We start from the raw sequence: 24,514 nt of genomic DNA, 5'->3' as shown, positions 1-24,514 counted from the left end.
ATTAATCCCCTCTACCACACGGAACCCCACTAATCTACTGACGGAACGCAAGAGGTGGCTAACAACAGACCTCCATCCTATGCTAGCTTGCTACCGATGCCCTGGCTAGCTGTCTAAATCACCAACCAACCTCTCCACTCACCGGACCCTTTTGATCACTCGACTAAGCATGCCTCTCCTTAATGTCAATATGTCTTGTCCATTTCTGTTCTGGTTAGTGTTTATTGGCTTATTTCACTGTAGAGCCTCTAGTCCTGCTCACTATACCTTATCCAACCTATTAGTTCCACCACCCACACATGCAATGACATCTCCTGGTTTCAACGATGTTTCTAGAGACAATATCTCTCTCTTCATCACTCAATACCTAGGTTTACCTCCACTGTATTCACATCCTACCATACATTTGTCTGTACATTATACCTTGATGCTATTTTATCGCCCCCAGAAACCTCCTTTTACTCTATGTTCCAGACGTTCTAGACGACCAATTCTCATAGCTTTTAGCCGTACCCTTATTCTACTCCTCCTATGTTCCTCTGGCGATGTAGAGGTGAATCCAGGCCCTGCAGTGCCTAGCTCCACTCCTATTCCCCAGGCGCTCTCTTTTGACGACTTCTGTAACCGTAATAGCCTTGGTTTCATGCATGTTAACATTAGAAGCCTCCTCCCTAAGTTTGTTCTATTCACTGCTTTAGCACACTCTGCCAACCCGGATGTTCTAGCTGTGTCTGAATCCTGGCTTAGGAAGACCACCAAAAACTCAGACATTTTAATTCCAAACTACAACATTTTCAGACAAGATATAACTGCCAAAGGGGGCGGTGTTGCAATCTACTGCAAAGATAGCCTGCAGAGTTCTGTCCTACTATCCAGGTCTGTACCCAAACAATTTGAACTTCTACTTTTAAAAATCCACCTCTCTAAAAACAAGTCTCTCACCGTTGCCGCCTGCTATAGACCACCCTCTGCCCCCAGCTGTGCTCTGGACACCATATGTGAACTGATTGCCCCCCATCTATCTTCAGAGTTCGTGCTGCTAGGCGACCTAAACTGGAACATGCTTAACACCCCAGCCATCCTACAATCTAAACTTGATGCCCTCAATCTCACACAAATTATCAATGAACCTACCAGGTACCTCCCCAAAACCTTAAACACGGGCACCCTCATAGATATCATCCTAACCAACTTCCCCTCTAAATACACCTCTGCTGTCTTCAACCAAGATCTCAGCGATCACTGCCTCATTGCCTGCATCCGTAATGGGTCAGCGGTCAAACGACCTCCACTCATCACTGTAAAACGCTCCCTGAAACACTTCTGCGAGCAGGCCTTTCTAATCGACCTGGCCGGGGTATCCTGGAAGGATATTGATCTCATCCCGTCAGTAGAGGATGCCTGGATATTTAAAAAAAATGCCTTCCTAACCATCTTAAATAAACATGCCCCATTCAAGAAATTTAGAACCAGGAACAGATATAGCCCTTGGTTTTCCCCAGACCTGACTGCCCTTAACCAACACAAAAACATCCTATGGCGTTCTGCATTAGCATCGAACAGCCCCCGTGATATGCAGCTGTTCAGGGAAGCTAGAAATCATTATACACAGGCAGTTAGAAAAGCCAAGGCTAGCTTTTTCAAGCAGAAATTTGCTTCCTGCAACACTAACTCAAAAAAGTTATGGGACACTGTAAAGTCCATGGAGAATAAGAACACCTCCTCCCAGCTGCCCACTGCACTGAAGATAGGAAACACTGTCACCACTGATAAATCCACCATAATTGAGAATTTCAATAAGCATTTTTCTACGGCTGGCCATGCTTTCCACCTGGCTACTCCTACCCCGGACAACAGCACTGCACCCCCAACAGCAACTCGCCCAAGCCTTCCCCATTTCTCCTTCTCCCAAATCCATTCAGCTGATGTTCTGAAAGAGCTGCAAAATCTGGACCCCTACAAATCAGCCGGGCTAGACAATCTGGACCCTTTCTTTCTAAAATTATCTGCCGAAATTGTTGCCACCCCTATTACTAGCCTGTTCAACCTCTCTTTCGTGTCGTCTGAGATTCCCAAAGATTGGAAAGCAGCTGCGGTCATCCCCCTCTTCAAAGGGGGGGACACTCTTGACCCAAACTGCTACAGACCTATATCTATCCTACCGTGCCTTTCTAAGGTCTTCGAAAGCCAAGTCAACAAATAGATTACCGACCATTTCGAATCTCACCATACCTTCTCTGCTATGCAATCTGGTTTCAGAGCTGGTCATGGGTGCACCTCAGCCACGCTCAAGGTCCTAAACGATATCTTAACCGCCATCGATAAGAAACATCAATGAGGTCGCTCTTGCTGCTGGTGAGTCCCTGATCCACCTCTACGCAGACGACACCATTCTGTATACTTCCGGCCCTTCTTTGGACACTGTGTTAACAACCCTCCAGGCAAGCTTCAATGCCATACAACTCTCCTTCCGTGGCCTCCAATTGCTCTTAAATACAAGTAAAACTAAATGCATGCTCTTCAACCGATCGCTACCTGCACCTACCCGCCTGTCCAACATCACTACTCTGGACGGCTCTGACTTAGAATACGTGGACAACTACAAATACTTAGGTGTCTGGTTAGACTGTAAACTCTCCTTCCAGACCCATATCAAACATCTCCAATCCAAAGTTAAATCTAGAATTGGCTTCCTATTTCGCAACAAAGCATCCTTCACTCATGCTGCCAAACATACCCTTGTAAAACTGACCATCCTACCAATCCTCGACTTTGGCGATGTCATTTACAAAATAGCCTCCAATACCCTACTCAACAAATTGGATGCAGTCTATCACAGTGCAATCCGTTTTATCACCAAAGCCCCATATACTACCCACCATTGCGACCTGTACGCTCTCGTTGGCTGGCCCTCGCTTCATACTCGTCGCCAAACCCACTGGCTCCATGTCATCTACAAGACCCTGCTAGGTAAAGTCCCCCCTTATCTCAGCTCGCTGGTCACCATAGCATCTCCCACCTGTAGCACACGCTCCAGCAGGTATATCTCTCTAGTCACCCCCAAAACCAATTCTTTCTTTGGCCGCCTCTCCTTCCAGTTCTCTGCTGCCAATGACTGGAACGAACTACAAAAATCTCTGAAACTGGAAACACTTATCTCCCTCACTAGCTTTAAGCACCAACTGTCAGAGCAGCTCACAGATTACTGCACCTGTACATAGCCCACCTATAATTTAGCCCAAACAACTACCTCTTTCCCAACTGTATTTAATTTTTATTTATTTATTTATTTTGCTCCTTTGCACCCCATTATTTTTTATTTCTACTTTGCACATTCTTCCATTGCAAAACTACCATTCCAGTATTTTACTTGCTATATTGTATTTACTTTGCCATCATGGCCTTTTTTGCCTTTACCTCCCTTCTCACCTCATTTGCTCACATTGTATATAGACTTGTTTATACTGCATTATTGACTGTATGTTTGTTTTTACTCCATGTGTAACTCTGTGTCGTTTTATCTGTCGAACTGCTTTGCTTTATCTTGGCCAGGTCGCAATTGTAAATGAGAACTTGTTCTCAACTTGCCTACCTGGTTAAATAAAGGTAAAATAAAATAAATAAAATAAATAGACAAACATTGACAGTAGAATGGCCTTACTGAATGGCTTAGTGACTTTCAATGTGGCGCTGTCATAGGATGCCACCTTTCCAACAAGTCAGTTCGTCATATTTCTGCCCTGCTAGAACTGCCCTGGTCAACTGTAAGTGCTGTTATTGTGAAGTAGAAACGTCTAGGAACAATAACGGCTCAGCCAGAAAGTGGTAGGCCACACAAGCTCACAGAACGGGACTGTCGAGTGCTAAAGCATGTAAAAATCATCTCTCCTCAGTTGCAACACTGCCTCTGGAAGCAATGTCAGAACAAGAACTGTTCGTCGGGAGCTTCATGAAATGGGTTTCCATGGCTGAGCAGCCACACACAAGCCTAAGATCACCATACATTGGCTGGAGTGGTGTAAAGCTCGCCGCTATTGGACTCTGGAGCAGTGGAAACGCCTTCTCTGGGATAATGGATCACGCTTCACAATCTGGCAGTCCGACGGACTAATCTGGGTTTGGCGGATGCCTGGAGAATGCTAACTGCCCGAATGCATAGTGGCAACTGTAATGTTTGGTGGAGGAGGAATAATGGTCTGGGGCTGTTTTTCATGTTTCGGGCTAGGCCCCTTAGTTCCAGTGAAGGGAAATCTTAACTCTACAGCATACAATGAGGTTCTAGACGATTCTGTGCTTCCAACTTCGTGGCAACAGTTTGGGGAAGGCCCTTTCCTGTTTCAGCATGACAATGCCCTCGTGCACAAAGTGCGGTCTATACAGAAATGGTTTGTCGAGATCGGTGTGGAAGAACTTGACTGGTCAAATCAAATCAAATTTATTTATATAGCCCTTCGTACATCAGCTGATATCTCAAAGTGCTGTACAGAAACCCAGCCTAAAACCCCAAACAGCAAGCAATGCAGGTGTAGAAGCACGGTGGCTAGGATAAACTCCCTAGAAAGGCCAATACCTAGGAAGAAACCTAGAGAGGAACCAGGCTATGTGGGGTGGCCAGTCCTCTTCTGGCTGTGCCGGGTGGAGATTATAACAGAACATGGCCAAGATGTTCAAATGTTCATAAATGACCAGCATGGTCGAATAATAATAAGGCAGAACAGTTGAAACTGGAGCAGCAGCACAGTCAGGTGGAAGTTGAAACTGGAGCAGCAGCATGGCCAGGTGGACTGGGGACAGCAAGGAGTCATCATGTCAGGTAGTCCTGGGGCATGGTCCTAGGGCTCAGGTCAGTTGAAACTGGAACAGCAGCATGGCCAGGTGGACTGGGGACAGCAAGGAGTCATCATGTCAGGTAGTCCTGGGGCATGGTCCTAGGGCTCAGGTCCTCCGAGAGAGAGAAAGAAAGAGATACTGGAGATACTGGAGGCTGAGACCGGAGGGGTCAGAAGACACTGTGGCCCCATCCGAGGACACCCCCGGACAGGGCCAAACAGGAAGGATATAACCCCACCCACTTTGCCAAAGCACAGCCCCCACACCACTAGAGGGATATCTTCAACCACCAACTTACCATCCTGAGACAAGGCTGAGTATAGCCCACAAAGATCTCCGCCACGGCACAACCCAAGGGGGGGGCGCCAACCCAGACAGGATGACCACAACAGTGAATCAACCCACTCAGGTGACGCACCCCCTCCAGGGACGGCATGAGAGAGCCCCAGCAAGCCAGTGACTCAGCCCCTGTAATAGGGTTAGAGGCAGAGAATCCCAGTGGAAAGAGGGGAACCGGCCAGGCAGAGACAGCAAGGGCGGTTCGTTGCTCCAGAGCCTTTCCATTCACCTTCCCACTCCTGGGCCAGACTACACTCAATCATATGACCCACTGAAGAGATGAGTCTTCAGTAAAGACTTAAAGGTTGAGACCGAGTTTGCGTCTCTGACATGGGTAGGCAGACCGTTCCATAAAAATGGAGCTCTATAGGAGAAAGCCCTGCCTCCAGCTGTTTGCTTAGAAATTCTAGGGACAATTAGGAGGCCTGCGTCTTGTGACCGTAGCGTACGTGTAGGTATGTACGGCAGGACCAAATCAGAGAGATAGGTAGGAGCAAGCCCATGTAATGCTTTGTAGGTTAGCAGTAAAACCTTGAAATCAGCCCTTGCTTTGACAGGAAGCCAGTGTAGAGAGGCTAGCACTGGAGTAATATGATCAAAGTTTTTGGTTCTAGTCAGGATTCTAGCAGCCGTATCTAACTGAAGTTTATTTAGTGCTTTATCCGGGTAGCCGGAAAATAGAGCATTGCAGTAGTCTAACCTAGAAGTGACAAAAGCATGGATTAATTTTTCTGCATCATTTTTGGACAGAAAGTTTCAGATTTTTGCAATGTTACGTAGATGGAAAAAAGCTGTCCTCGAAATGGTCTTGATATGTTCTTCAAAAGAGAGATCAGGGTCCAGAGTAACGCCGAGGTCCTTCACAGTTTTATTTGAGACGACTGTACAACCATTAAGATTAATTGTCAGATTCAACAGAAGATCTCTTTGTTTCTTGGGACCTAGAACAAGCATCTCTGTTTTGTCCGAGTTTAATAGTAGAAAGTTTGCAGCCATCCACTTCCTTATGTCTGAAACACATGCTTCTAGCGAGGGCAATTTTGGGGCTTCACCATGTTTCATTGAAATGTACAGCTGTGTGTCATCCGCATAGCAGTGAAAGTTTACATTATGTTTTCGAATAACATCCCAAAGAGGTAAAATATATAGTGAAAACAATAGTGGTCCTAAAGGAACACCGAAATTTACAGTTGATTTGTCAGAGGACAAACCATTCACAGAGACAAACTGATATCTTTCCGACAGATAAGATCTAAACCAGGCCAGAACATGTCCGTGTAGACCAATTTGGGTTTCCAATCTCTCCAAAAGAATGTGGTGATCGATGGTATCAAAAGCAGCACTAAGGTCTAGGAGCACGAGGACAGATGCAGAGCCTCGGTCCGATGCCATTAAAATGTCATTTACCACCTTCACAAGTGCCGTCTCAGTGCTATGATGGGGTCTAAAACCAGACTGAAGCATTTCGTATACATTGTTTGTCTTCAGGAAGGCAGTGAGTTGCTGCGCAACAGCCTTCTCCAAAATTTTTGAGAGGAATGGAAGATTCGATATAGGCCGATAGTTTTTTATATTTTCTGGGTCAAGGTTTGGCTTTTTCAAGAGAGGCTTTATTACTGCCACTTTTAGTGAGTTTGGTACACATCCAGTGGATAGAGAGCCGTTTATTATGTTCAACATAGGAGTGCCAAGCACAGGAAGCAGCTCTTTCAGTAGTTTAGTTGGAATAGGGTCCAGTATGCAGCTTGAAGGTTTAGAGGCCATGATTATTTTCATCATTGTGTCAAGAGATATAGTACTAAAACACTTGAGCGTCTCTCTTGATCCTAGGTCCTGGCAGAGTTGTGCAGACTCAGGACAACTGAGGTTTGGAGGAATACGCAGGTTTAAAGATGAGTCCGTAATTTGCTTTCTAATAATCATAATCTTTTCCTCAAAGAAGTTCATGAATTTATCACTGCTAAAGTGAAAGTCTGGTCTGTACAGAGCCCTTACGGCAACCCCATCGAACACCTTTTGGGATTAGGCCTAATCAGTGCCAACCTCAGTAATGCTCTTGTGGCTGAATAGAAGCAAGTCCTTGCAGCAATGTTCCAACATCTAGTGGAAAGCCTTCCCAGAAGAGTGGAGGCTGTTATAGCAGCAAAGGGGGGACCAACTCAATATTAATATCCATGATTTTGGAATGCGGTGTTTGACGAGCAGGTGTCCACATACTTTTAGTCGTGTAGTGTACCATAATGCAACATGCAAGGCAATTACCTATGTTTAACCTCTGCCAAATTCTCAATTAACCCCCTAACTCAGAATGATTTAATTATCCCCGTATCTCCTTGCAGGTGCACCTAGCTAAAGTCACAAATGGATATTCCCTACATAGTGCACTAAAGTCACAAATGGATATTCCCTACATAGTGCACTACTTTTGACCAGAGCACCAAAGGACCTGCTCAAAAGTTGTGCATTGTAAAAGGAATAGGGTACCATTTGGAATGCAACCACAGTCTGCTACAGGGATGCGTAATGCATTCTAATCTGCTTCTGGGCCATTACTGTTACTCACCCTGAGTGGAGAACTCATTTATCAGGGTCTGCCTGGCTGGTGGACAGACAAGGCAAGACCACTCTGCATTCAATAGCTCAACTCTCCAACAGTCAACCCACCATTCCAGTTTGTAGTATCCCCCCCAACCAGGTCCCCTGAGCAGTAATTACCTTACTGCCATGGACCCCATTCTATTTCCACACCTGCTGTCTGACACATCTCATACATTCTATATTAATCTAGCTTGGAGGGAGCCAGTTCTCAAACAAGCTGTTAGAGAAGCTAACTCTGAATATGTACACTACCAGCCAAAGGTTTTTCTTTATTTGTACTATTTTGTAGAACAATTGTGAAGACAAAAACTATGAAATAACACATATGGAAGTATGTAGTAACCAAAAAAGTATTCAACAAATCAAAATCGATTTTATCTTTTATATTCTTCAAATAGCCACCCATTTCCTTGATGACAGCTTCATATACTCCTGGCATTCTCTCAACCAGCTTCAACTGGAATGCTTTTATAACATTCTTGAAGGGGTTCCCACATATGATGAGCACTTGTTGGCTGCTTTTCCTTCTCTCTGCATTCCAACTCATCCCAAACCATCTCAATTGGGTTGAGGTCGGGGGATTGTGGAGGCCAGGTCATCTGACGCAGCACCATCACTCTCCTTAGTCAAATAGCCCTTACACAGCCTGGAGGTGTATTGGGTCATTGTCCTGTTGAAAAAAAAAATGATAGTCCCCAAGTCCAAACCAGATGGGATGGCGTGTCACTGCAGAATGCAGTGGTTGCCGTGCTGGTTAAGTGTGCCTTGTATTATAAATAAAACACAGACAGTGTCACCAGCAAAGCACCCCCACACCATAACACCTCCTCCTCCATGCTTTATGGTGGGAAATAACATGCAGAGATCATCCGTTCACCCACACTGCGTCTCACAAAGACACGGCGGTTGGAACCGAAAATCTCCGGTTTGGACTCCAATAACTTCTTGTTATTGGTGTCCTTCAGTAGTGGTTTCTTTGCAGCAAGTCGACCGTGAAGGCCTAGTTCATACAGTCTCTGAACAGTTGATGTTGAGATGTGTGACACTTGAACTCTGTAAAGCATTTATTTAGGCTGCAATTTCTGAGACTGGTAACTCTAATGAACTTATCCTCTGCAGCAGAGGCCATTCTGGGTCTTCCATTCCTGTGGCGGTCCTCATGAGGGCCAGTTTCATCATAGCGCTTGATGGTTTCTGCGACTGCGCTTGAAGAAACTTTCAAAGTTCTTGAAATTTTCCGCATTGGCTGACCTTCATTTCTTAAAGTGATGATGGACTTTCGTTTCTCCTTCCTTATTTGAGCTGTTCTTGCCATAATATGGACTTAGTCTTTTACCAAATAGGGCTATCTTCTGTATACTACCCCTACCCTGTCTCAACACAACTGATTGACTCAAATGCATTAACAAGGAAAGAAATTCCACAAATTAACTTTTAACAAGGCACACTTTAATTGAAGCTGGTTGAGAGAATTCCAAGAGTGTGCAAAGCTGTCATCAAGGCAAAGGGTGAGTATTTGAAGAATCTCACATATAAAATATATATTTTGATTAGTTTAACACTATTTTGTTTACTACCTGATTCAATATGTGTTATTTCAGAGTTTTGATGTCTTCACTATTATTCTACAATATAGAACATTGTAAAAAAAATAAAAAATAAGCAAAACCCTTGAATGAGTAGGTGTCCTAAAACTTTTGACTGGTAGTCCACATGCAGAACACAACAGTGACATTTGGCTTGGCTACCTTAAATGTGTTTCTTAAGGAAATTAGTGGATTGTCTTCCTCATAGATGATAGAGATTCTGATGTTTGGTGGTGTTCATCAATTATTGTAGTTGCCTTGATCCCATCACTAGGGGGCATAATCTTACTAAACACCAGGGACTGAACAGTTCGGCTACTTCAGGTTAACTGACTGAACTTTGTCAAGTTTCTCTCTTAATGGGCTGGACTACTAGTAGTAGCTCTATAGAGGAGATAATGCTGGGCTAACTGGGCAATAGCAGCTCTATGGATGGTGATCAGTGTCTTGATCTCACTGCTGCACATGTTGTTTCTATCACCGTTTTGTGAATGTATAGAGCAGTATAAATATAGGATCTATGCATGGCTCACACCCCCGTTTGTCCTTAGCACTCCCCTTACGGCTAGTTCATCTGTCAACACTCAACATTGTGACTGCTCTGGGCTCATTGTGACCCAACGTCAGGGTATAGAGACCCTGTTTGACTTTACACACAAACACCATGCACATGCGGTCAGGGTCACACGCAGACACACACACACACACAGGCGCACCCATACACAAAGACAGAGGAGCAAGCATGCATGCACACACACACACACGCACACACACACAGGCACACACACAGGCATACACATGCGTGTATGTCACAAACACAATCGCTGTCTGTGACAGAGAACCCTGGGGGAGGGAACTCTCACTGCCACTTCCTGTTGTGTGTGTGTGTGCGCGGGTACGTGCATGCGATCATGTATATTCGTATGGCAGGGGGAGTGATATCTTATTTCCTCTGGCTCTCTGACCCATAGCCAGTATCTCAAGTTTCTCTCTACCTTTCAGAATAGACTGATAGAGAGAGACTGAAATAGAGAAAGAGTGGGATAGAGACCGACAGATAAGAAGAGAGGAGTAGTCCAGAAAAAGAGAGGGATAGCCCAGGGGATCACTTTTTTTGGGATATCTAACGCTGCAATCCATCAACCATGAGCCGCTTCAGTACGTTTAAAGGCTACAACAGGACAGAGGAAGAGGAGGATGATGAGGTGTTTGTCTGCAGCCCGGGATATAAGGTGACGGACTGAAGCAGATATAGCTATCTGACAATGTGGGAGGTCTTTAGTTTGACTTAGTAGTGACATAGTAGGTGATAATTGATATATATATACTTTCAGCTCATTCTTTAAAATGTATGTTGAAAATGTTTGCCTGTTTATAAGTAAACTAAATAGGCTGTTGCTTCGTAAAGTGTCTTCTTGACTTTGTCTTAAATGGCATTTGTCAGCACTGTGTAGGGGACCTTCTATGAGCTAAAAACGTCAAAACAAAACTTTGTTTAACGCTTATTTCATACAGTCCATCCCATTTAGCAAATGAGGGCACCTCGTTTCTCTTGGCTCTCACTGTAGTCATTCTATTTCTGAGTTTACTGCTAAGCTTTAAGGCACTAGAAAGAAACCTCTTCTCAGTGTGTGTGTACTGTTAAGTACATTTCTGGAGTCATTCCCTGCTGATGTGGACTGGATCATATGAACTCAAAATGTTGAGGAGGAGAGCAATACACTGCTTATAGAAATCACAATGATATGATAGATGCCAGTGAGCACTAAAACAATTGCCTTCTCAGGAAACACTACAGTTTGTATTGCCATTCATTTTGACCGTCTAACCTTTCCTTTGAGCATATCACTTTTGTCAGATTTACATACGCTCTTCTTATCATTTATAACAGATCACGCCAATTCTCATTCTAATTCTCAGTTCCCCTGCTGAGTTTGGCCATTGACAGCTGAGCTTCCATGTAAAGGTTTCCTTACTATTATCTGAGCCTTAGGGCTCTGTGATTGACACCCAGCTGTAGAAAATATAGTAGGTCCCTACACAAAATATTCATTTTTCGATTTGTAAATGATTTTCACCGTACTTCACTAGAATCATACACAGACATTTTGCCTAAAGAGCCGCCTTCAGTGTATTCACTCCCAGCTGCCCATGTCTTTTACCAAAGCCACAGTCAGAACACTTGATAACAATAGATAAACAACAGGGCCTTTCCTGCTGCACACACACACGCAAACAGACACTCACACACACTGCAAACTTCACTCTATTCCAACACAGCTCTACAGGATATTAAATCATTATTTTGGAGTATATTACTGTTATTCCAGGCCCAGCAGGAATCCCCATCTGTTTCCACGCTAGAGAATGTCTGTCTGGCTGTACTGTCTGGTGTTTTACTCAAACTGCCCCCCCCCCCCCCCCCCCCCCCCCCCCCCCGTTCTGTTCCATTTCCTCTAGAATTCCTCACCTGTCCAGCTCCGCTTGTCTTGTCTTCCATACACAGAGAATACAGAACTAGGCAGACAGCCTATGGCACTGAGAGCTATATGGTGAATCAGCAATGGCCAGGTGCAGACCTGGGTCCAAATACATAGGCCTATTCAACCCAGTATCACAGATTATTGTGAAATAGACACAAATTGCTTATTGGAAACTTGTGACATGCACAAGAAAACATGCTTTTTTTTCATGACCAGTACATGATTTTTGTATACAGTGCATTTAAATTACAGATAAAGACAGTAGGTTACTTGAGACAGAAACGATTGGAGGGAGGGAGGGAGGGAGGTTGGTCAGGGAGGATAGGTGGGTGTATAATGTGAATGTGTTCGAATCTCATCATGGATAGCTTTATCATTTTTGCTAATTAGCTACTTTGCAACTACTTACTACTTTTGAGCTACTTTTCAACTACTTAGCATGTTAAGTAACTCTTACCCTAACCCCAATCTTAACCCTTTAACTACTTAGCTAGCATGTTAACTAGCCCTAATCTTAACCCCTAAACCTAACCTTAACCTCTAGCATAGCTAATGGTTAGCCATCTAGCTAGCATAGCTAACATTAGCCACGACAACTTGGAATTTAAATCAAATTGAAGTTTATTTGTCACGTTCGCCGAATACAACAGTGCTTACTTACCGGCCCTAACCAACAGTGCAATGTTTAAGTAAAAAATAGGTATTAGTTGAACAATAGTAAAGAAATAAAAAACAACAGTGAAAAATAACAGTTGCGAGGCTATATACATTAGCGAGGCTATAAACAGGCACCGGTTAGTCAGGCTAGTTGAGGTAGTATGTACATGTAGGTATGGTTAAAGTGACTGCATATATGATAAACAGAGAGTAGCAGTAGCGTAAAAGAGGGGTTGGCGGGTGGTGGGTGGCGGGAAACAATGCAGATAGTCCGGGAAGCCAATGTGCGGGGGCACCGGTTAGTCGGGCTAAATGAGGTAGTATGTACATGAATGTATAGTTAAAGTGACTATGCATATATGATAAACAGAGAGTAGCAGCAGCGTAAAAGAGGGGTTGTGGGGGGGGGACAATGAAAATAGTCTGGGTAGCAACTTGATTACCTGTTCAGGAGTCTTATGGCTTGGAGGTAAAAGCTGTTGAGAAGCCTTTTGGTCCTAGACTTCATGCTCCGGTACCTCGTGCCATGCGGTAGTAGAGAGAACAGTCTATGACTGGGGTCTTTGACAATTTTTAGGGACTTCCTCTATCACTGCCTGGTATAGAGGTCCTGGATGGCAGGCAGCTTAGCCCCAGTGATGTACTGGGTCGTACACACTACCATCTGTAGTGCCTTGCGGTTGGAGGCCGAGCAGTTGTCGTACCAGGATGCTCTCGATGTTGCAGCTGTAGAACCTTTTGAGCATCTGAGGACCCATGCCAAATCTTTTTGTTTCCTGAGGGGGAACAGGCTTTGTCGTGCCATCTTCGCGACTGTCTTGGTGTGTTTGGACCATTCAAGTTTGTTGGTGTTGTAGAGACCAAGGAACTTGAAGCTCTCAACCTGCTCCACTACAGCCCCGTCGATGAGAATGGGGGCGTGCTGGGTCCTCTTCCTGTAGTCCACAATCATCTTTCTTAGTCTTGGTTACGTTGAGGGATAGGTGTTAATCTGGCACCACCTGGCCAGGTCTCTGATCTCCTCCCTACAGGCTGTCTCTTCATTGTTGTGTCATCTGCAAACTTAATGATGGTGTTGTGGTTGTGCCTGGCCATGCAGTCATGGGGGAACAGGGAGTACAGTAGGGGACTGAGCATGCATCCCTGAGTGGCTCCAGTGTTGAGGATCAGCGTGGCAGATGTGTTGCTACCTAACCTCACCAGTTTTGGGATTATTCTATTGGTTCCATTGTACAGTACATACTAAATCAAATGCAGCTCAAGTTTTCAGGTGGTTTTCTGTCGAGGTCTAGCGACGACTTCTGTGAATACCACTTTACACAATGTTAGTTTGACCCTGGGCCCAAAACAGAGACAACAGTCTGGCTACCACTACTGTACCTCCACACCTCACGATCGAACTCCAAAATCAAAATATTATTCTGCAGTGGTACATTTGGATTCTCCATAGTCATGGAAACCAAAACTCGCTGACTGTATGGGCCAGACAGAGTGGCATCTTAAACTGTTTCCAAAACCAACTCTGTTTCCCACTCACACTAAATTACACAGGCATTTTGCTTTCTGCACGTTTTGGAGATTTTGCTTTCTGCATGTTTATTTCAAAATACATGGTCACCCGGCACTGTTATGCGACATGCTGTCTTTTTGTTTCTTGTCTTGACAATATAATCAACTATCATTTGTGTGTCCAATTTTTACAGTCTGATGTAGTTTTTAGAGTTTTGTAGCCTGGAATCCCCTTGTTTCATTATTGTTTAAACTTTCTAAATTCCAGGTTAGAACTTTTTGTAGAACTTGCTGGCTGAGAGGTTTGTTTGTCTCCACTCCGTTATCAGTGGGTACTTTGGTTTAGAGATTGACAGTTGATATCACTGCAGACTCTTGGCTACTTAAGTGATACGACCCAGAGCACTAGGAGGGTTTCCTATCTGTCTAAACACTTCCTCTTTTCAACACCCCTTCATTTCCAGTTCCTATGATCATTATCCTCTGCTTTCTCTTCTATAAATCATTCTCTCCTAATGTGAGCATTGTATTTAACCCAGTTATGGGCAATCAATGTCCAATAATGCTAAATATTGAATCTTATTCTAATGTTTTTATTTTGAATGTGATGAAAAAGTAATGTTGCTGCACAGTGTTTGTATGGATTTTGCCACAAAATAACGTATTTGACCGGCCTCAGAAAAAGGTTAGCTTGACAACAGTTGAAGTATATAGGATACCATGCAGCATATTTCGTTTTGACACTGGGCTAGAAACAGATGGATACAGCATGTTGCAACGTCCATCCTTACCACGTGTCTGATTGCCAAAGCTACCCATCCTCCTTCTCCTTCCTGCCTTGCCGTGCAGACTACATCACTGTGTCTGTGCTCTGAATCTACCCTCTCCCCTCCTTCCTCTTTCTGTACTCGGTAGTTATCTCAGGGTTAACCTCTCCTTCTCTCTATTTATTCTGTATCCCTCATCTAAAACTGCCCTCTTTCTCTGCTCTGTAATGTACCTCCATAGTTCCCCATAAATGTAACCTCTCTGGTCAGTGCATGCTGGCCATGCTACTCTGTTAGTTTTTCACAAGAGACTAACCTCTCCCCTCTCTCTCTCCCCCCTCTACAGACGACGTCTCCGATAGGGCAAGGCCGGCCCGAGTCCCCTATCTACACCAACCTCCAGGAGCTGAAGATCTCCCAGTCCAGCCTGCCCACCCTCCCCTCCAGCACCCCACTGCACATCCTTGGGGACTGGGAGACCCACAAGGACCTCACCGGTAGACACTTCTACTATAACAGAGCCACCGGGGAGCGCACGTGGAAACCGCCCCGTGCACGGGATGCTAGTGGCAGTACCAGTAGTAGTCGGGGAGACCCCCATGGCATGGGAGAGATGGAGGTAGGTAACACACTCCCTGTGCACCCCAACAAAACAGATCCGTATTCCATATACTGGCATGTTGTAGATGCAGTCAGAGCAGAAGCTGAGCTGTAAGTAAAGAGGGGGAAATAGTTTGGTTTGGATCCAACTGAGGAAGTTTAACCCAGCATGTTGACCCCTGCCACTGATTTACAGTCTACCTAATCTATCTGTATCCTATTGTGTCAACATCTGGGTCGTCCCACGCAATGGGTGCCTTTTGTACATGCAAACTTTTAAGATATGAACATTAAAATAACATTCAATTGCATGGAGGATATGTTTAGCCTACGGAAAAACACCTTTTCCCATCTCAGGCAATAAAGTATTTTGAACTAAGAGCATTTTATCTGCACTTGTACCACACTGTCTGTCAACCCTGTTACGGACACTTACTGTATGTAACCTAATTATTATTTAAAAGCATGAGAAATCCAAAATGTTCTCATTGATCAAGTATCCCATGTTCAGTAAACTCATACAGTTTAATATCAAACGGATAAAGTTACGAACAGGGTTGATGCTAACAGAGTTGAGGTTTTAGGTGACGATCGAACATTACTCCTCATGTGGTGAAGCGCATGTCATCACCTGGTGTTCATGAAATTAAGGAGTATACATATGTTCCACACATGATGAAAGTTGTGTCAAATAAAAATGTTCATAACATTAATTGAGCAAACAGGGTTGACATGTTGAGCTCGTCCACATCAGTCAAAGATGATTAAACAATTATAAATACAGTGCCTACAGTGCCAGAAAGTGACTTGTTCCACATTTTGTTGTTCCACGGTGGGATTAAAATGGATTTAATTGTAATTTTTTTGTCAATGTCAATGATCTTGTCACGTTCTGACCTTTTATTTCCTTTGTTTTGTCTTTATTTAGTATGGTCAGGGCATGAGTTGGGGTGGGCAGTCTATGTTTGTGTTTCTATGGTTTTTCTATTTCTGTGTTTGGCCTGATATGGTTCTCAATCAGAGGCAGCTGTTTATTGTTGTCCCTGATTGAGAACCATATTTAGGTAGCCTGGGTTTCACTGTTGGTTTGTGGGTGTTTGTTTCCGTGTGTGTGTTTGTCGCCACACGGTACTGTTTCGGTTTGGTTATTTTACGTATTAGTTTATTGTTTTTGTATTCTATAGTGTTTAGTGCTTTTCTTATTAAAATCGTCATGAACACTTACCACGCCGCATCTTGTTCCGATCCTTACTCCTCTTCAGACGAAGAGGAGTAAATCTGACGTTACAGATCAACACAATAAAAATCTAAACATTTGTTAAAAATAAAAAATGAAGAAGAAAAAAACATTTTCATTACATAAGTATTTAACCCGCTGAGTCAATACATGTTAGAATCACCTTTGGCATCGATTACAGCTGTGAGTCTTTCCGGGTATGTCTCTAAGAGCTTTGCACACCCGAATTGTACAATATTTGCACATTATTCTTTTTAAAGTTCTTTAAGCTCTTTCAAGTTGGTTGTTGATCATTCCCAGACAGCCATTTTCAGGTCTTGCTAACAGATTTTGTAGGCAGATTTAAGTCAAAACTGTAACTAAGCCACTCCGGAACATTCAATGTCATCTTGGTAAGCAACTCCAGTGTATGTTTGGCCTTGTCTTTTAGGTTATAGTCCTGCTGAAAGGTGAATTTGTCTCCTAGTGTCTGGTGGAAAGCAGACTGAACCAGATTTTCCTCTAGTATTTTGCCTGTGCTCAGCTCTATTGTTTCATTTTATCCTAAGAAAAACTCCCTGGTCGAGACAGCAGAGGGAACACCCCCCTATCCACATCGATGGAACAGTAGTGGAGAGGGTAGCAAGTTTTAAGTTCCTCGGCATACACATCACAGACAAACTGAATTGGTCCACTCACACAGACAGCATCGTGAAGAAGGCGCAGCAGCGCCTCTTCAACCTCAGGAGGCTGAAGAAATTCGGCTTGTCACCAAAAGCACTCACAAACTTCTACAGATGCACAATCGAGAGCATCCTGGCGGGCTGTATCACCGCCTGGTATGGCAACTGCACCGCCCTCAACCGTAAGGCTCTCCAGAGGGTAGTGAGGTCTGCACAACGCATCACCGGGGGCACTCCAGGACACCTACACCACCCGATGCTACAGGAAGGCCATAAAGATCATCAAGGACATCAACCACCCGAGCCACTGCCTGTTCACCCTGCTGTCATCCAGAAGGCGAGGTCAGTACAGGTGCATCAAAAGCTGGGACCGAGAGACTGAAAAACAGCTTCTATCTCAAGGCCATCAGACTGTTAAACAGCCACCACTAACATTGAGTGGCTGCTGCCAACACACTGTCAATGACACTGACTCAACTCCAGCCACTTTAATAATGGGAATTGATGGGAAATTATGTAAATATATCACTAGCCACTTTAAACAATGCTACCTTATATAATGTTACTTACCCTACATTATTCATCTCATATGCATACGTATATACTGTACTCTATATCATCGACTGCATCCTTATGTAATACATGTATCACTAGCCACTTTAACTATGCCACTTTGTTTACATACTCATCTCATATGTTATACTGTACTCGATATCATCTACTGTATCTTGCCTATGCTGCTCTGTACCATCACTCATTCATATATCCTTATGTACATATTCTATATCCCCTTACACTGTGTATAAGACAGTAGTTTTTTTGGAATTGTTAGTTAGATTACTTGTTCGTTATTACTGCATTGTCAGAACTAGAAGCACAAGCATTTCGCTACACTCGCATTAACATCTGCTAACCATGTGTATGTGACAAATAAAATTTGATTTGATTTATTTGGTCCTTGCCAATGACAAGCATACACATAACATGATGCAGCCACCACCATTATTGAAAATATGAAAAGTGGTTCTCAGTGATGTGTTTTGTTGGATTTCCCCCTAGCTATGTGTTCAAGACATAAAGTTAATATCTTTGCCACATTTTTTGCAGATTTACTTTTTTGCCGTTTTGGAATATTTATTCTGTAAAGGATTCCTTTTTTACACTTTAATTTAGGTAAGTATTGTAGAGTAACTACTATGTTGATCCATCATCAGTTTTCTCCTATCACAGTCATTAAACTCTGTAACTGTTTTAAAGTCGCCGTTGGTCTCATGGTGAAATCCCTGAGCGGTTTCCTTCCTCTCCAGCAACTGAGTTAGGAAGGACGCCTGTATCTTTGTAGTGAATGGGTGTATTGATACACCAAGTGTAATTAATAACTTCACCATGCTCAAAGTGATATTCAATGTCTGCTTCTTTTTTTTGTACCTTCTACCAATAGGTGCCCTTCTTTGCAAGGCATTGGAAAACCTCCCTGGTCTTTGTGTTTGTATCTGTGTTTGAAATTCACTGCTCAACTGAGGGACCTTACAGATAATTAGTCATTCAAAATGAAGTAGTCATTCAAAAATCATTTGAAACACTATAATTGCACATATAGTGAGTCCATGTAACTTATTATGTGACTGTTAAATCAAATCTTGACTCCTGAACTTATTTAAGTTTGCCATAAAAAAGGGGTTACATACAAATTGACTCAAGACATTTCAACTTTTCATTTTAAACTAATTTCAAAAAAACATTTCTAAAAACATGATTCCACTTTGACATTATGGGGTATTGTGTGTAGGCCAGTGTCACAAAATCTCAATCTTCATTTCAGGCTGTAACTCAACAAAATGTGGCAAAAGTCAAGGGGTGTAAATACTTTCTGAAGGCACTGTACTGTAGGCCAAAAAAAGAGAGAAGACTTACTTCCTTTTCCACCATGCTGTTCAGAAGACCCAAACGATGTCACCTGCTGTGAATAATTTAACTTGGTTTAATGGTCCATTATTTTAAAGGGGTAACTTGTTTGCAATAACAGGGTTGGCTTTAAAATGATGTACAGACATAAATGCATCACTAATCACATCAATATAAATAATAATCTTCAGTAATGACTTTGGCAAAGCAGCCTAATGAAAAGGCTTTTACAATAATGGTGAAACTTAAGTGGGTTGAAATCTCCCTAGAATTTACAAAAGGTTGACGGAGGGACATGTCAAAATGCTGAATTTTGGCACTTTAGCAAGCCTTTATTCATATAAAATTCTGATTTACTGAATTCTCCATATGGTCTATATTAGAGTGCACTTCATTTCATAACAGGCTTTTAAAATTCAATATTGAAATCAACCAACTGCTCTGAAAGGTGGCTGTGGGTCCCGGGTTCAGGTGTTGAGGGTCAAGGTAGTGGTCTGGTGACTGGTCTGGTCTGGCCCAGTGGTAGTCCTATTACATCTCTCTCCCTGTGTTTCTGTAACAGGTGAGAGTGTGACTGTGTTAAATGAAACCAGGCCAGGACTGAAGTAGGTTTCAGGCTGTAGCTGTACTATATTTAAGTACCAGTTAGACCAAATATTTATGATTCATCAGATGTAATGCCACGGCTGACTGAAGCAAAGAGGGTGTACGTCCAAAATGGCACCCTATTCCTTATTTAGAGCACGACTTTTGACCAGGGCCGTTTTAAAAGTAGTGCACTAAATAGGGAATAGGATGCCATATGAAACGCATCCTGTATCTACTCTGCATGGCAGTAGTTTACATCTATATTACCATGGGAAGCATTAAGTACTGTATTTCTAGAGGCATATAGAGGAATAGTCGATTACCACATAACTGTAAAAGTTGTGTTGTGGTAACTGAGGGCAGGGAAACAAGTTGGTGTTATTTTGATGAGTGGACATATTTCCTGGTAAGGTAGTAAAATGAGACCGAAGTCCGTAAGATTGTTCTTAGTTTGGATTTCATGTAGTGTTAGTGCTACAACACTGCCCCCATGAGGTGGTTATGTATTTAAACCAGGGAGGAACTATCAGATTGAGTACTTTGTTTCCAACTTGCCACATGAAATGCTGGGAAATAAACACAAATATCCATAGTTGACCAATGTCTCCTTTTCCTGGGAGCTGTTGCATTTTTTGTGGTGGTTGGGCATTTTCCTTTTTTAATTAAGCTTGTTGTTATAAATACTTGCCCACTCTACAGCTGCATCATTTATCTACTTACTATTCTAAAGGCAAAATGAGCAATTGAGCGTCGGGCCTGTAACCGGAAGGTTGCTGGATTGAATCCCAGAGCTGACAAGGTAAAAATATGTCATTCTGCCCCTGAGTAAGGCAGTTAACCCACTGTTCCCTGTGTGCCGAAGACGTGGATGTCAATTAAGGCAGCCCCCCAAACCTCTCAGAGGGGTTGGGGTTGATTCAGAGGGGTTGGGTTAAATGCGGAAGACACATGTCAGTTGAATACATCCAGTTGGACAACTGACTAGGTAAATCTAAAACTCCTTGCAAAAGTGTTTGATTGTTTCTCAAAAATAGTGCTATACAATCAACCTTTCAATCAGTCAATCGATCTACATATGACTCTGAAAAAACCTCTCTGTTCTCCCAAAATCACAATGGTCTCTCTTTCTCACCTCGCCCCCCCCCCCCCCCCAATGCAGCCCCTGTCTTCCGAGGAGAACTGTCACAGCAGCACATACTCCAGTCAGTCAGACAGTCAGTATGGATCTCCCCCTAGAGGCTGGTCAGAGGAACTGGATGTACACGGACACACCCTCTATGTCTGTGAACATACTCATGAGAAGGTACTGGGGCTCTCCTCTCCTCCATTGGTTTCACTCTCCATTTCTCTGTCACTCCTTCCAGGGCTAAGGTTGTTATCATGGGTTAATGGGGGAGGTGATTTGGTATTTATAAGGATCCCCATTAGCCGCTGCAAAAGCATCAGCTACTCTTCCTGAGGTCCACATGAAACATGACATAATACATAGGACATTATTAGTCAAGGACTGAAATGCATACATTTAAAACTTCACACAGTCCACATATCAGTACATACACACAAAATCTAAGTCTAATACATAGTACAGTGCAAATTACAATACAATATATACAGTATCAGTCAAATGTTTGGACACCTACTTTTTCTTTATTTTTATACATTGTAGAATAATAGTGAAGACATCAACTATGAAATAGCACAAATGGAATAATGTAGTAACCAAACAAGTGTTAAACAAATCAAAAGATACAGTTGAAGTCGGAAGTTTACATACACCTTAGCCAAATAAATTTAAACTCCGTTTTTCACCTTTCCTGACATTTAAAAATTCCCTGTTTTAGGTTAGTTATGATCACCACTTAATTTTAAGAATGTGAAATGTCAGAATAATAGTAGAGTGATTTCTCTCGTTCTGCCCCTTAACAAGGCAGTTAACCCACTGTTCCTAGGCCGTCATTGAAAATAAGAATTTGTTCTTAACTGACTTGACTAGTTAAATAAAGGTAAAATAAAAAATGTATTATTTCAGCTTTTATTTCTTTCATCACATTCCCAGTGGGTCAGAAGTTTACATACACTCAATTAGTATTTGGTAGCATTTCCTTTAAATTGTTTAACTTGGGTCAAACGTTTTGGTTAGCCTTCCACAAACTTCCCACAATAAGTTGGGTGAATTTTGGCCCATTTCTCCTGACAGAGCTGGTGTAACTGAGTCAGGTTTGTAGGCCTCTTTGCTCGCACACACTTTTTCAGTTCTGCCCACAAATGTTTCTATAGGATTGAGGTCAGGGCTTTGTGATGGCCACTCCAATACCTTGACTTTGTTGTCCTTATTAAGCCATTTTGCCACAACATTGGAAATATGCTTGGGGTCATTGTCCATTTGGAAGACCCATTTGCGACCAAGCTTTAACTTCCTGACTGATGTCTTGAGATGTTGCTTCAATATATCCACATCATTTTCATGCCTCATGATGCCATCTATTTTGTGAAGTGCAGCAGTCTGTCCTGCAAGAAGAACCCCCACAACATGATGCTGCCACCCCCGTGCTTCACGGTTGGGATGGTGTTCATCAGCTCGCAAACATAACAATGGTCATTATGTCCAAACAGTTCTATTTTTGTTTCATCAGACCAGAGGACATTTGTCCAAAAAGTACGATCTTTGTCCCCATGTACAGTTGCAAAACGGAGTCTGGCTTTTTTTACGGTTTTGGAGCAGTGGCTTCTTCCTTGCTGAGCGGCCTTTCAGGTTATGTCAATATTGGACTTGTTTTACTGTGGATATAGATACTTTTGTACCTGTTTCCTCCAGCATCTTCACAAGGTCCTTTGCTTTTGTTCTCGGATTGATTTGCTCTTTTCGCACCAAAGTACGTTTATCTCTAGGAGACAGAACGCGTCTCCTTCCTGAGCAGTATGATGGCTACGTGGTCCTATGGTGTTTATACTTGAGTACTATTTTTTGTACAGATGAACGTGGTGCCTTCAGGCGTTTGGAATTTGCTCCCAAGGATGAACCAGACTTGTGGAGGTCTACATATTGTTTTTTGAGGTCTTGGCTGATTTCTTTTGATTTTCCCATCATGTCAAGCAAAGAGGCACTGAGTTGGAAGGTAGGCCCTGAAATACATCTACAGGTACACCTCCAATTGACTCAAATTATATCAATTAGCCTATCAGAAGCTTCTAAAGCCATGCCATTATTTTCTGGAATTTTTCAAACTGTTTAAAGGCACAGTCAATTTAGTGTATGTAAACTTCTAACCCACTGGAATTCTGTTACATTCTGTTATTCTGTTATAAATTAAATAATCTGTCTGTAAACAATTGTTGGAAAAATGACTTGCACAAAGTAGATGTCCCAACCGCCTTGCCAAAACGATAGTTTGTTAACAAGAAATGTGTGGAGTGGTTGAAAAACGAGTTTTAAAGATTTCCAACCTAAGTGTATGTAAACTTCCGACTTCAACTGTATGTTATATTTGAGATTATTCAAAGTAGCCACCCTTTGCCTTAATGACAGCTTTGCACACTCTTGTCATTCTCTCAACCAGCTTCATGACGTAGTCACCTGTGTTAGCAGTTGATGTTTTTCAAGGACTGAAACTCCTACACAGATTCTAACCAGATGTTGAACTGAAAACCACAATTTCTATTGATTGTTAATTCCCTATTGACTTCTAGTACTCTGCATTGTGTATTATCTTAAAACATTCTTACACCTGGAATGCATTTCAATTTACAGATGTGCCTTGTTAATTTGTGGAATTTCTTTCCTTCTTAATACGTTTGAGCAAAATCAGTTGTGTTGTGACAAAGTAGGGGTGTATACAGAAGATAGCCCTAATTGGTAAAAGACCAATTCCATATTATGGCAAGAACAGCTCAAATAAGCAAAAAGGAATTACAGTCCATTATTACTTTAAGACATGAAGGTCAGTCAATCCAGAAAATTGAAAGAACTTTGAACATTTTCAAGTGCAGTCGCAAAATCCATCAAGGACTATGATTAAACTGGCTCTCGTGAGGACCTCCACAGGAAAGAAAGACCCAGAGATGCGTTCGTTAGAGTTAACTGCACCTCAGATTGCAGCTCAAATAAATGCTTCACACAGTTCAAGTAACATACATATCTCTACATCAACTGTTCAGAGGAGACTGCGTGAATCAGGTCTTCATAGTCAAATTGTATTTTTTTAAATTTAATCAGGCAAGTCAGTTCAGAACAAATTCTTATTTACAATGACGGCCTACCCCGGCCAAACCCGGATGACGCTAGGCCAATTGTGCGCCGCCCTATGGGACTCCCAATCACGGCAGGATATGATGCAGCTTGGATTCGAACCACGGACTGTAGTGACACCTCTTGCACTGAGAAGCAGTCTTAGAACGTTGCGCCACTCGGGGCCCGAATTTCTGCAAAGAAACCAATACTAAAGGACATCAATAATAAGAAGAGACTTGCTTAGGCCAAGAAACACGAGCAATGAACATTACACCGGTGGAAATCTGTCCTTTGGTCTAATGAGTCCAAATGTAAGATTTTTGATTCCAACCACTGTGTCTTTGTGAGACGCAGAGTAGGTTAACGGATGATCTCCGCATGTGTGGTTCCCACCGTGAAGCATGGAAGAGGAGATGGTATGGTGTGCGGGGGCTTTACTGGTGACATGGTCTGTGATTTATTTAGAATTCAAGGCACACTTAACCATCATGGCTACCACAGCATTCTGCAGCGAAACACCATCCC

General features: G+C 42.8%; 1 protein-coding gene across 8 annotated transcripts in view; it reads left to right on the top strand.

Annotated features, from left to right (window-relative positions):
- Positions 1-24,514, top strand: part of arhgap12b (Rho GTPase activating protein 12b) — a 93,142-nt gene that overhangs the window by 46,811 nt on the left and 21,817 nt on the right. For 7 of the 8 annotated variants that reach the window (XM_031835948.1, XM_031835947.1, XM_020494867.2 and 4 more), the window contains exons 3-4: positions 15,116-15,388; positions 20,921-21,064. In XM_031835948.1, coding sequence (XP_031691808.1) covers positions 15,116-15,388; positions 20,921-21,064 — 417 coding nt within the window. Of the gene's footprint in view, positions 1-10,282; positions 10,586-15,115; positions 15,389-20,920; positions 21,065-24,514 lie in introns of those variants that run through there. The other variant, XM_031835951.1, reaches the window with a different exon arrangement.

Source organism: Oncorhynchus kisutch, linkage group LG11, assembly GCF_002021735.2.
Source record: "Oncorhynchus kisutch isolate 150728-3 linkage group LG11, Okis_V2, whole genome shotgun sequence".
NCBI lineage: Eukaryota > Metazoa > Chordata > Actinopteri > Salmoniformes > Salmonidae > Oncorhynchus > Oncorhynchus kisutch.
The sequence above is the reverse complement of the archived record's forward strand: the minus strand, read 5'-3'. Positions and strand labels throughout refer to the sequence as shown.